We start from the raw sequence: 13,520 nt of genomic DNA, 5'->3' as shown, positions 1-13,520 counted from the left end.
TGCACCGCTGTATCCGTGCAAATCATTCGGTAGAGATAAAATGGTCTCCATCCTACAAGGAGCTGAGCGCTCTCAATTCCTACTGATGTTAGCGGGAGCTAACGGTGTTCAATGGCTTAGCACCTTGGGAGCTAAGGCCCACAGACAAGAATTAATTATAGCTCTCACCTCTAACGTTCTAGCTCGCGTGTGCGTAGCACTGCTAGCTATTGCATGGAATGCCAGACGTGCTCAACGGCAAGTGACCACATTGCCCATTAGGGACTCCAACCCATAGGGAATATTAATACAGCTACTGGAGATTCACCATTAGCTTAGATTTCTAGAGCAGAAGGTCCTCAGCTCAACGTAGGCATAGACTCATTACGCCACCAAGACCAAGTGTATAATATACTGCTGACCTTCAACGTGTGCGACACAGACCAAAATAAGAGACACCAAAAATAGCAGAGGGAGTTGGAAATTATCAGTTACATTTTGTTCCTCTCTAACAACTTCCATCCCAGGCTCTCAAAGCACGTTGCAAACATTAAACGCACCAGGTAAGGAAATACAACTCATGTGACAGTTGGCAAAGATGAAACGATCTGCCCAAGTGACCAGAAGGAGTCAGTGAAGCTGGGAATAGAGCCCAGCAGTTCTGGCTACTGCTCTTCTGCGCGAAACTCAGGATCTAATATTTGTAATTGTATTTGATTATTAAAATTCTCCAGATGCTCCATTTCTCAATACCGTCCTTCTGGGGTCAGGTCAAGGATTCGATTTTCAATGGGACCTGCAGCTGCTCAACACTTCTGAAATTCAGGGCGTAAGTGACCTGATGAAAGCAACAAGGGGAGGGATGGTCAGGGCAGGGATCTCATCTCAGAGCTCTCTGGTTCGTGCTTAGACCAGACCATGCTTTATGTGAGCTAGGACAACCTAGGGGAGATAAAAGCAGAAGCTCCACAGAAGCTCAGAGTATCTTAACCCCATACAACAGGTTGGTATAAAATTTACATTTCTGCACAACCCCCGTTTTATTCTTGTTAAAAGAGCAGCCCGGGTTTCTTTTAAAAATCCCCATGTTCCTCCATGAAAGCATTATGCTTTGGAACAGAGAAACTGATGCACAGCTCTGAATGCTGCCTGCATCTCCTTATACTCAGCACATTTGCAAGCCTCTTCCAGGTTCAGCCAACGAAAAGCCTGATGCTCATCTGAGAGCTTGATCTCCGTGTTACAGTCGTTCATTTCTGCCAGCCAGTAGATGACTGTTTTGGGTTTGCTTCTGACAGTGTATTGCAGCTCCTTCTTAAACCCTTCAATGAGGGTGAACTGACTGGAATTGAGTCCAGCCTCTTCCTGTGTCTCCCGCAGGGCTGTCTGCAGGTCATCTTCACCCGGATCCACATGGCCTGCCCAAGGAGGGGAGAAAAATAAGTTTCTGAGAAGCAAACTGGCTGTTCTGATTGTGTTCATTCAATTGGCAATAGGGAAAACACATGTGCAGTATCTGATTTTCCATGAAGTACAGCTCACGTGTCCTGTTGTTTAGACCCATTTGCATTAAAGATTGCAGAACACACATTGCAGTTCAAACCTTTTTATGTCCCTCTCAAGGGTTTTAGGATTAGGGTTCATCCCACGTATGCTGACACTGCCAATCAGCACCCAGTGCACCAAATATGTGCCAGAAATCTCTTCCCATGTTATTCTCCTCCTTTCCAGTTCTGTGTTCCTATTGGAGCCCTGCACACCTGCAAAGCCCCAGATGAAGAGACCATATTTCTGGCTAAGGAGAACAGGATTCATTAATGCTGTCCCTTCAGTGGCTTAGGGCCTGATTCTGCCTCTTTTAATCAAGCAAGCAAGCCCATCAAAGTCAGTGGGATGTCCCACATGAATACAAATAATCAACAAGAGGGATGCATAAGCAGGCCATAACCAGAATGAGGAAGTCAACGAGCCTGATGCTCATGAAGGGCAGCACCACGCACTTGATCTTCAGTTTTCATCGTTGTTTTATATCCAAACATGAAAACTGCTGAGTAGTGAATCACAGAATCATAGAATATCAGGGTTGGAAGGGACCTCAGGAGGTCATCTAGTCCAACCCCTGCTCAAAGCAGGACCAACACCAACTAAATCATCCCAGCCAGGGCTTTGTCAAACCTGATCTTAAAAACCTCTAAGGAAGGAGATTCCACCACCTCCCTAGGTAACCCATTCCAGTGCTTTGCCCCCCTCCTAGTGAAATAGTGTTTCCTAATATCCAACCTAAACCTCCCACAAAATAATTATTATTTTGTATCAACATACAAAAAAATTTGGGACAAGAAGTGAAGAATGCCAAATCTGATTCAAACTGCCTGGGGAAATGTAGGTAGGCGTAATCTACCCATGTTGGATCCAGGACACGGACTAGCACCCTTCTCTTATTAAAAATGCCAGGGGGTTGTTAATGATCAGGAACCTCCTTTTTATATTTCGGATGAAAGATGGCACTTCCTGCGCACAGTGCCCCTAGCAGGCCAATGGTTCACTACTGATTCAGAGGAAAGAGCATGTCCTACTGACCCATGAAACCAGGTGTTCCTTAGAGGTCTTTCACCCAAGTATTGACCTTGTCCAGATCAGCATGGCTTGTGACATCTCATAAGATGATATAAAAGCCTTCGTCCTTCATCGATCCCCTTTTTGCCAGTCTCTGAAGCAGTCTTGGTGGCTGACTGCTTAGATGTCCTGGGCAGGAAGGGAAGCCTAGTTTTATTTATTTAGTCTGCAGAAGAGAAGAATGAGGGGGGATTTGATAGCTGCTTTCAACTATCTGAAAGGAGGTTCCAAAGAGGATGGATCTAGACTGTTATCAGTAGTGGTGGCAGATGACAGAACAAGGAGCAATGGTCTCAAGTTGCAGTGGGGGAGGTCTAGGTTGGATATTAGGAAACACTATTTCACTAGAAGGGTGATGAAGCACTGGAATGGGTTCCCTAGGGAGGTGGTGGAATCTCCTTCCTTAGAGGTTTTTTAAGGTCAGGCTTGACAAAGCCCTGGCTGGGATGATTTAGTTGGGGTTGGTCCTGCTTTGAGTAGGGAGTTGGACTAAGTGACCTCCTGAGGTCCCTTCCAACCCTGATAGTCTATGATTCTATGATTATTAGTGTAGCTCTGCACTGTTAAAGAGGAGCTGTGGCTCACCTCCCATACATGTGGCTGCATTTCAGTGGTGAATCAAGAGATTATTAATACCACACACACACACTTAGTAATGTTTCTAAAGTGGTTTGGATGGAAGCTGCTGTGTAGCTGTATGACTAATATCAAATTAAAGAGACCAATATCGCTGCAATGGGATGATAGCACTGCGGCATGCAGCAGCCTGGAGTAAGGTTATTTCTCTTTCCCTCTCCAAGCCAGCCATGTTACTATTCTAGTTCTTTCCATTCACTCTGGATTCCTCAGGATCACAATCACCATTCCAAATAGGGATAAATATAACATTCCCAAGTTGTTTTTACTTTCCCTGAGAAAAGCCAGATTTAGTTTTCTCATGAAAATTCCAGACAGAGACATAAATAGGACAAACCAGGCAAGGGCTCAGAAAAGCACATGCAACTGGGAGTCAAAGTAACTTTCGGAAGGAGAACAATATAAAGGGCTCAGTTCATTCATGGTGTAACTCTACTGGTTTCAATAGAGGGCTATAATGGGATGTGCAGCCTCCCAGCCATCTATAGAGGGAAAGACTTATTTCATACCACTATTTATAACTGCAAGTCTAGGATCACCAAAGGGTCAAACAGGCTCCTGGTAGTGGGCACTAACTTGATAATCTGATGGCAGACATCCTCCAGAAAGGCAGAGGTCGATGGACCAGCTTCTCTAATAATTTCCCTCTCCTATCAGCACGACCTCAATTTTATTTAGGTTGAAAACACTGCCTTATATAAATTAGTTGAAGACCAGATACCATGCTGATGGGAGTGTCAGTAATCCAGATGCGCTTCATCCACCCTTCTTAAGTACCAGGGGCATATGGGCAATGACACCGACTACCCCAGCTAAGGCAATAGAGGAAGGTTATGGTGAAAGTAATGGTAAAACAGCTGTGGCATTACCAGGAGTGAACACGTCTTTAGACCTGCTATAGAAACAGCTATAGGTTTTTTTGGTCCATACCTGATGATGGGGAAAGACAAAGACCCAGATCCTCAAAGGGAAATCAATGAAAGTTAGGAGCCTAATACCTTTGAGAACCTGGGCAAAAGTGTCTGTGTTGATTTCCGCCCCCAATCTGCAGCCTTCAGTGTGACTGATCACAGAGTGTTGTGCACAACACTTGCAGAGCCCAGAACTGCCCTCAAGTGGCTCTGCTCTTTTTCCCCTGAGAGAACCAGAGACACGAGTGGGATCATTCTGCCTATGTCCCAAGATCTCTGCCATGTGTACTACGAGGCTCAGTACTCCTACCCCTCCTGTTAGGTATGCATGCAAGGCGGCTATGGGGGATGTGGTATCAAAAGCATCACAGTGGTTTGAGTATTGGCCTGCTAAACCCAAGGTTGTGAGTTCAATCCTTGAGGGGCCACTTAGGGATCTGGGGCAAAATCAGTACTTGGTCCTGCTAGTGAAGGTAGGGGGCTGGACTCGACGACCTTTCAAGGTCCCTTCCAGTTCTATGAGATAGGTGTATCTCCATTCATTTAAAGTGTGAATGGCCAGCATAAAAGACTAAAAAAAAGACCTCCATGCAGTCCTGCTGTAGCATGATGGTGAGCTTCAGATGGTACCACATGCAGTAGCCTGAGCAAGAAAGGCCAACGAAAGTACATCACACTGGGGGTCCCTGCTCTCCAATGACTCCCCATCTGAGACCTGATCCACTTCAAGGGTTAGGCTGTCATGCCATTAGGCTGTGGGAGGACAGTTAACTCTACATCTCTCTTTTGATCAGGTTCAGCTGACAGGGTCAGTTTTCTAAGTATGTAGCTGAACTTGGGACTCACGTCAAAGGAGATGTAGTTGATGCTGGTAGGCTAAGGGAAGCATCCGGAGATGACGAAGCAGAGCTCTGCCTGCCTTTTGGTATTTGGAAGTACAAAGTGACACTATGGGGCTGGGAGCTGCATAAGTTACTTTTAAAAGATCAAAAAACAGCTGTGGCTCAAAGTGGCTTTTCCACCCATGTGCTCTTGGCAAGATGGTTATGACTTTTTTGTTTAAATCTGGACCTTGCCACGTTTATCCACGACTTCATCACCTCCAGATTTTATCAGTGCAATTTGCTCTACCTATGCCTGAAGCCCACTCAGCAACTGCAGAACGCAATGGCTCATTCACTTAGTATTCCAGGATCTGCAATGGCTACCAGTTTGTTTCCATATAAAATTAAAGATTGCCATAATGGTATGGATCTAAAAAGTCCTAAATGGTGTGGCTCCTGGCTATCTGAGGTGCCTCTATATCCCTTTTGGGATACTGTGGCAGCTAGGATCAGCTGGAACACTTGTGGCTAGCGTCAGGACATTCTCGATGAGGAACGCTCAATCACAGAACTCTCTTTACACAGTGGATGGTCACAGTCCAGATTTGTTGGCTTTACGGCACACTGCAAATTCTACTTACCCATGTTTTTGACTCAGAGGATACGGGGAGAGGTTTGCCTACCTTTTTCTTTACATGGGGCAGAGTTGCACTGAGATTACGCTATGAGATTGTTTTGGTTAGTGACCTGTACAAAATAAATATTTATCTAGGTGTGGTCAGCGCATGCGACATTGTGTCCGGGATAGCCAGGAACTATCAAGACGAGTTGAGGAAGTGGGGGAAGAGAGAATAAAATCTGAAAGTTAAAAGTGATTTCTGCGTTGAATTCTCCCCACTACCAGAGTCTGAGGGAGGTTCAACCAAATGCCTTCTCTGCCATTCACCTTGAGTGATGAGTAAGATTTAGTCACAGAGGTCAGGGCAGTCATGGAGTCCGTGACCTCTGTGACTTCTTTGGCGTCAACTGTCCGCAGCTGAAGCTGGGCCGGAGGTGGGACTATGCACCCCTGCCCTGCAGCTGTGGCTGGATCTGGGGCCGTGAGCTCCTGCCCCACAACTTGCAGCAGGGGCTGGAGCCGGGGCTGTGTGCCCCTGCCCCCGACCCGGCTGGGGCTGTGTGCCTGTGGCTGGGGTTGAAGCTGGGACTGCGTGCCTCTGCCCTGCAATTGTGGCCAGCTCCGGAGTGGGGGCTGTGTCCCCCCGCTGTGGCTGCGACTGCTGGAGCACGGGCTGTGTCCCTGCTATGGTGGGAGGGCTTGGCAGTTTTCCCCCATACCCCCCAACAAGACTCCAGCTGTCATTCCTCCCCCCGAGCTAGCCCTGCCCCCCCGGTTATTTTTAGTGACAGCACAGACAGGTTACGGGCTCCTGTGAATTTTTGTTTATTGCCCGTGACCTGTCCATGACAAAAATCTTAACCTTAGTGATGAGCCTCTGTACTACGCCCCAGGGCACTACCAGGGCCTGCCTCCCAATTAGTTATGCACATTCTACTTGCCATAGAGCTTGGGCTAATGCAAACCCAGGTCTGGCCATTGCCCAAGCTTCAATGCAGAATAAGGTGCATGCAGTTGAATAAAAGGTGGGTGACACAGCTCTGGTGCTAATATAGTTAATTGTCTCAACTGCCACAAAAGACTGGTAGCCATTAGACGATTTGCCCTTAGAGGTCTTTACATTCTATAACGTCTCTGGTTCTTGGATACAAGGAACATTAGTGTTGATCTCTTTTAGCGTTATTGGAACAACCATCACCTTTGGGCGGGGTCCAGTGATGAGTGCCATAGGATGTCTGCAGGAGAAGGTATTCAATGTTGTCACCGACTTTAGAAGAAGGGGATCCTGCCTGTAGCCTCCTGTAGATTATCAAGCCACATGCTCTTAGAGCCATGGTCCTCCTGCTACCTGCAATGAAAGCAAATATGAATGCAGAGGATTAATCATGACAAACAGGAATAACAGCACTGTAATGCAGCATCTACGGAGACAATTGCACTAGATGTGAAGTATGTGATGGGGTAAAGCCCTTATTGAACCAGAAGTGAGGGGGAGAGAGCTGATTTGCTAGATAAACTGTCAATCACCCAGACAGACAGGGGGAGACTTCCTTTCTCTGCAGGATTCTGGATAAGGAAGCCCTCTATAAAACTCCTGTCTCCATCTCAGCTACAGTCATAATTTTAGGACTGGTCATCTAGAGGAAACTAGGCCTGTTATAAGAAATTGGGAGTACTCTGGATGGGTAAATGGACTGATATTATAGTATAGAAAGGTGTGTTTTGCTTGTTGTTTTTTTTTCTGATTTAAAATATATTTTTGTTATTACTTTTTGTTAAACTCCTCTGAACTGGCCCCTGGTGATTTGTTTGGACAACCTTGCTATAGCGCTCTGCTAGAGTTCAGATGGACACCCCAAACTTCTCCATATTTATCTCCAGCATGCATGAAGACATGCACATAACGATGTCAGTAGTTATAGTTACACCTCTGCTTAGCAGGGTGAAAGCATATCCTCTTTCCTTTGCCTTGAAACCACCAAGTCACGAACTACATAAAACCTGACACAAAAATCAAACAAGCTCAGCTGGTTCCACCCATTGGAGCATGAAATCTTAGCAGCTGTTAACTACAAACCACAAAGAATATTGGAAGAGAAGAGAATAAAACAAAGGGAAATCAATGATAAATACTCCGTTTCTAAGTCTTCTATCCTCAGAGACTGCTTACACCTTAAAACTCACAGGAAGTAGCACAGCATTAGACAAGCTCTTTTCCAGATGTGATACAGGTTGCACGGGACTGGCCAGCAAGTCAGTGGTAGAAGTGAGAAGGGGAAGCCCAGTGGCCCGGGACCACTGTTTCCACGGCTCTAGCCATTAGGTTGTAATGTAATGTAAAAAGGCACAGAAGTAGTTTAAGCCCTAATATGATGTTCAGTGCCACATTTAAATAATACATTTAAACATAAAAACAACAAAGAGTCTGGTGGCACCTTAAAGACTAACAGATTTGTTTGGGCTTTGATGCATCCGAAGAAGTGAGGTTTTTACTCACGAAAGCTTATGCCCAAACAAATCTGTTAGTCTTTAAGGTGCCACCAGACTCTTTGTTGTTTTTGTAGATACAGACTAACACGGCTACCCCCTGATACATTTAAACATAACATGTTTCATGTTTGGATTGTCTAGTTGTATACAGAGGTGATGCTGTTACCTCTATTTTACAGATGGGAAAATTAAGGCACAGAGAGGGGAAGTGACTTGTCCAGGAAGCTGTGGCAGTCCCAGGTTAGTATCCAGCTGTCCTGACTAACCAGTAGTAAGGCTGCTCCCCTACTGTTTAGTTGCTGTCAATAGGCCGCAAGCTATGCCGGTATTTCCACCCATTGGTACGGCACCTGTGGCACGAGGGTAATCAGCAAAGCTCTGAGATTTGTATGTATCCATTCTGGAGGATCTGAAATCATTAGGAGTGATTCTACCTGCTCTTCAGGTCTGTAGCAATGCAAGCCAATTATGTAGGATATTAGCACCATCTCCTGTACATGCCTGGAAATTCCATGCTTCAAGAGTATGGAAGCTAGACATGGGAAGAACCTCCACTCTGAAACCTGTCAACAATTCTCATTTGCAAAGCACATCTGTGTCCAAGCAAACAAGTCCAGCTGTGAGTTGTGCCTAGACAGCAGACACCAGCCCTGTGCGAAACAGGTGAAAGCAGGATTAGCCCTGGTGTGTGTCGACCTGCAAACATGTCCCTCACCGCCAGCTGGTTCAGTCTAAACATCTACCCAGGATCTTAGCTCTTTGCACCCTATGTACATATTCATAGCTTTTAAGGCCAGAAGGAACCATTATAACATCTAGTGAGTCTGACCTCCTGTATAACACAGGCCAGAAAATCTCACCCAGCCATTTCTCCATCAAGCGCGCGTGATTCTCAAGTCCCCTCACCAAACTTTTCAATGACAATTTAATACTACATCTCTTCAACCTCCCTCTCATTCCTGTATTTCTCACAGAGCCATTTCAAGAGTTTGTCACCTACAGATATTAACTGATTCATCCTCCAACCCTCCATGAGTAGGGCCCTACCAAATTCACTACCATGAAAAGCGCGTCACAGACCGTGAAATCTGTGTAGTATAGGGTAAAAGCACACAAAAAACCAGATTTCACGGGAGACCAGCATTTCTCAAATTGGGGGTCCTGACCAAAAGGGAGTTGTGGGGGGGGGGGGTCACAAAGTTATTTGGGGGGGGTCACACTGCCTTCAGAGCTGGGCGGCCAAAGAGCAGCGGCTGTTGGCAGAACACCCAGCTCCGAAGGCAGTGATCCACCAGCAGCAGCATAGAACTAAGGGTGGCAATACCATACTATGCCAGTCTTACTTCTGCACTGCCGCCTTCAGAGCTGGACAGCAAGAGAGTGGCGACTGCTGACCAAGGGCCCAGCTCTGAAAGCGGCAGCGCAGAAGTAAGGATGGAAATACCAAACCATTCTTACTTCTGTGCTACTGCTGGTGGCGGCTCTGCCTTCAGAGCTGGGCTCCTGGCTGGCAGCCGCCATTCTCCGGCTGCCCAGCTCTGAAGGCAGTGCCGCTGCCAGCAGCAGCGCAGAAGTAAGGGTAGCAGTACCGCAACCCTCCCTACAATAACCTTGCAACCTCCCCACCCACAACTCCTTTTTGGGTCAGGACCCCCACAATTACAGCACTGCGAAATTTCAGATTTAAATAACTGAGATCATGAAATTTACAATTTTTAAAATCCTATGACCATGAAATTGACCAAACTGGACCATGAATTTGGTAGGGCCCTATCCATGAGGGAGGTAAGGGCTGTGATCCCCGTTTAAGAAAGAGCAGTAGAGAGACATCACTCTCTCTGGTGGAGCTGGCTGTATCATTTGCGGGTCCCCAAAAACCCACAGGAGAATTAGGCAGGGAGCAGCCTCACACTCTGCTCCCACCAACTGCCAGCTGGCTCCTAGTATGCGGTGTTCTAACTTGAACCAAGGAGGTAACAGTGCTTGTTGGCGACACGGAGTTCAAGGCCACTTGGGTTGAGGCAGGGTATGAAACAGTGAGACGTTTAGGTGGAGGTGGAGGTGGAGCAGTACACATTGAGAAGTGCTGGGAAGTGTCTTGGCCCACTTGCATGCTAGGAAGTGGGGGAGCCAGGCCGCTCCATTCAGGGAGGAATAGTGTACATGGGAAAGAGAAGGAGCTGGCCTGCTGGAGGCTGAGTAGAAGATGCAGAGGGAAGAGGAAATCCAGGTTGCGCAGATCAAAGCTGAGTAATATATCTACCTCTTCTATAGTGCTTTAACTAGCGCCAGGGTCAGCCAGGTCAGCGGCAGAGCTGGGAAGAGAACTCAGCCAACGTGATTTTATTGTGATTCTTGTACTGTGTGGCGTGTTTTTTAAAGCCACGTGGAAACGTGAGACCCTCAGTTTTCATTTAAAACTAAAAAATAAGTGTCTAATCCTGACTGTGATGCAAAGCTTGAAAACGTGACCCCTAGAGGCACAAACCCCAGAAGGCAAGTAAAAAGAAGCCCAGCTGTGTTGTGTTGTTAGAAACCTTGTTATGATTTTCAAACTAATCCCCTAATTTTCTGGGGCCCGACTCATGATTTTTGAAAACGTGGAGCTGCAACGCTAGTAATGCATGGGAGTGGTAGGATGGGATGGGGTCTGGAACTCTTCGGTCAGGGCAACGCAGCACATGCTGGGAAGAGGAGGGGTCTGGATGCTCTGGGTCGAGAGAGCAGCGCACGCACACTAGGAAACAAGGGGTGTCTGCGCCCTTCAGACTGAGCCAGGGCAGCACACTGTGCAAAGCATGTGCTGGAAAATCTGCCGTGGAGATGGGACAGTAAACTGGGAATCGAGAGGCCGGGTTCGCCCACTCCCACAACAGTGTCAGCTCCCCCCTCTCTCGCCCCCAATCAACCCAGGGCCCCCCATCTCTCCCCCCAATCAACCCCAGGGTTCCCCCTTCCCCCAATCAACCCCAGGGCCTGCCTCTCTCTCTCCCCCCCAATCAACCCCAGGGCCCCTCTCTCCTCCCCCCCACTGACCCAATAAACCCTAGGACCCCCCTGCTTTGCCCCCCACTACCCCAATCAACCCTAGGGCCCCTCCCCCCCCGCCCCAATCAACCCCAGGGTCCCCCTGCTTTCCCCCCACTACCCCAATCAACCTCAGGGCCCCTCTCCCCCACTGCTCCAATCAACCCCAGGGCCCCCCTGCTCTCCCCACCGCCCACTGCCCCAATCAACCCCAGCGCCCCCCCAATCACTCGCAGGGGCTCCACCCCCCTAAACCCCCGCCCCGCCCCCGCCCTCTCAAATCACGCCCAGGTCCCGCTCCCCCGTAACCGAGCCTGCCCTGCCCCGCCCCGCCCCGCCCCATCCCAGCCCCCTCTCACCTGCCTGCCAGCTCCTGCTCTTCCGGGACAAAAGGAATCAGCGCTAAGGGGCGGGGTTGATACACACTGACACCAGCCTCAGCCGATCACACATGCAGGGAAGAGCCAATGGGAGGGCTCGATTTGGGACGCTCTGAATGGGATTTGGCAGCTCGCGCGGTCCGTCACCCACCCCTAGCTTCCGATTGGTCAGCGGGGGAAACCCCGCCCCTTCCTTTGCGCCCCATTCGCTTGTTCCGGGCCCGGGCGGCGCCAGGCTGGGCGCGAGCGTTCGAACCGGGCCGGCGGCGTTGCTATGGGGACGCGGCCTAGTCGCAGCTGCCAGAGCCTGCGTGGGGCGCGAGTCACGAGCCTGCCGGGCGCTAGCCCCGGGGAGGGCGGGAGCGGTGCTGCCCGCAGGTACGTAGCACGGGGGCTCCTGGGGTGAGAGGGCAGCGGGGTCAGAGGGCGGGGGCACCCCGAGTGGGGGGAGGTCAGGGTGCAGTTGCCAGAGAGCCGATGGGCCCGGACCTGTCTTGGTCCTGGGCGTTACCATGGAGACAGCGGGGCCCAGGGGGCGCTGCCCATCCTCGAGCCGAGCATCGTGCAAGCCAGCAGGCCGAGTGGGGCCCCTTCTCTAGACAGCCGTGGCCATGGAGCTGGTGGGTCCGGATGCCTGTCTCCAGCCCAGCGTGAGCAGGCACGTTACGGGTCCCCCTGAGCAGGTGACGGTCACCAGCGGGTCCCACACTGCCCCAGAGACCAGGAGGCCCAGATCTGCCCCTGCCCTGTCTCAGAATGGATGATGCCATTGACAATGGGTCCTAGGAGGTGCTGCCCTGTCTCCTAGAGACCCAGAGTCCAAGGCCAGCAGCAGCCACCCCCAGATCAGCTACTCTGACCCCGGCTTAGCACGGGCCGCCCAGCTCCCGGCACTCGAAAGGAGACCACAGTATTATAGCATACCGAAAACCGGAGTATTATGTGCCACCGGCAGAGAATAGGAGGGACTGAGGCACAATAGGGAAATGATGACGTGAAATACACCCAGGTAATCCCGGCAAGTGCCCGCACCTACATGCTGCAGAGGAAGATGGAGGGAAAAAAACTCCCAAGGTCACTGCCAGTCAGACCTGGAGGAAAATTGCTTCCCAGCATATGGCGATCAGTTAGCACTGATCTGAGCACTGCCAAAGAAGTGACAAGTCCCAGCATGCATTGCCTCATTCTTATTTGAACATCGGTGTTGAGAATATGGATTCTAGTGGGCACTACCCCATTGTGAGCCAAGTGCCACCACAGAGCTGCCAATTGCCTTTGGGCAGTGCCCCGTCTCGACCCTCTGCGGTTGCCAAGCCAATGGGTCTCATCAGGCCCTGCCTTATTTCACTGTGGATATTGCCCTGTGGAGACAGGATCTCAGCAGGTGCTGCCACATCTTGATCTGAGCATCACCGCAGAGATGCTGGGTACCAGTAAGCACTTCCCCATCTCAGTCTGAGCTTTGCCAGGGAGTGACAAGTCCTAATGGATGCTCCCCATTGTCTGATTCGGTTTGAGTGTCACGAAGGATGTGACTACTGCACCCAGCGTGGAATGCTGTGCCTTGATCCTCTTGGTTACCCTGACATTGTATTGTGGCTCCTGCAATCTCAGGTGGGCTGCCACCTCCCCATATCTATTAAGAAAACCAGATTGGCTGCAATTTGCTCTATTTTATGCAAATGAGGTCAGGCCCATGGATTCCTTCCAAGTTGTGAACATGACACCTAGTATGGTCATTTGCCTGCTCAGATTTATATTCAGCTCATTGTGACAGAGTGTTTATTTAGACTGTAAGCTCTTTGGGGCAGGGACTGTCTCTTTTTCTTTCTTCTGTTTATACAGTGCCTGGCACAATGGAGTCCTGGTCCATGACAGGCTGAGAGGAGCCACAATAATATAAATTATTAAGAATAATAGTAGAGATAAAAGTCTTTTTGTCTCAAAGCATCCAGCACATGGATATGCTGATACACACCCAGGAATCACTGAAATGCAGCCTGCTGAGGGGAAAGGCCTAATAGATGTTTGAAATAGA

General features: G+C 49.2%; 2 protein-coding genes across 2 annotated transcripts in view; one reads left to right on the top strand and one right to left on the bottom strand.

The window, feature by feature from the left end:
* Positions 1–451: 451 nt before the first annotated feature.
* Positions 452–11,528, bottom strand: NUDT2 (nudix hydrolase 2). The gene is made up of 3 exons (XM_034788566.1): positions 11,462–11,528; positions 6,784–6,933; positions 452–1,397 (listed from the first exon to the last, which is right to left on the bottom strand). Exons 2-3 carry the CDS (start codon positions 6,917–6,919, stop codon positions 1,084–1,086), a joined length of 450 nt encoding a protein of 149 aa, XP_034644457.1. The 5' UTR covers positions 6,920–6,933; positions 11,462–11,528; the 3' UTR covers positions 452–1,083.
* A 214-nt stretch (positions 11,529–11,742) lies between these two features.
* Positions 11,743–13,520, top strand: part of KIF24 (kinesin family member 24) — a 36,695-nt gene continuing 34,917 nt past the window's right edge. Inside the window, exon 1 of the mRNA XM_034788667.1 lies at positions 11,743–11,860. The gene's annotated coding sequence lies outside the window, so the exon portion shown is untranslated. The remainder of the gene's footprint in view (positions 11,861–13,520) is intronic.

This window comes from Trachemys scripta, chromosome 13, assembly GCF_013100865.1.
Source record: "Trachemys scripta elegans isolate TJP31775 chromosome 13, CAS_Tse_1.0, whole genome shotgun sequence".
NCBI classification, from domain to species: domain Eukaryota; kingdom Metazoa; phylum Chordata; order Testudines; family Emydidae; genus Trachemys; species Trachemys scripta.
Note: the sequence above shows the minus strand (reverse complement) of the source record. Positions and strands in the feature narration are given on the sequence as shown.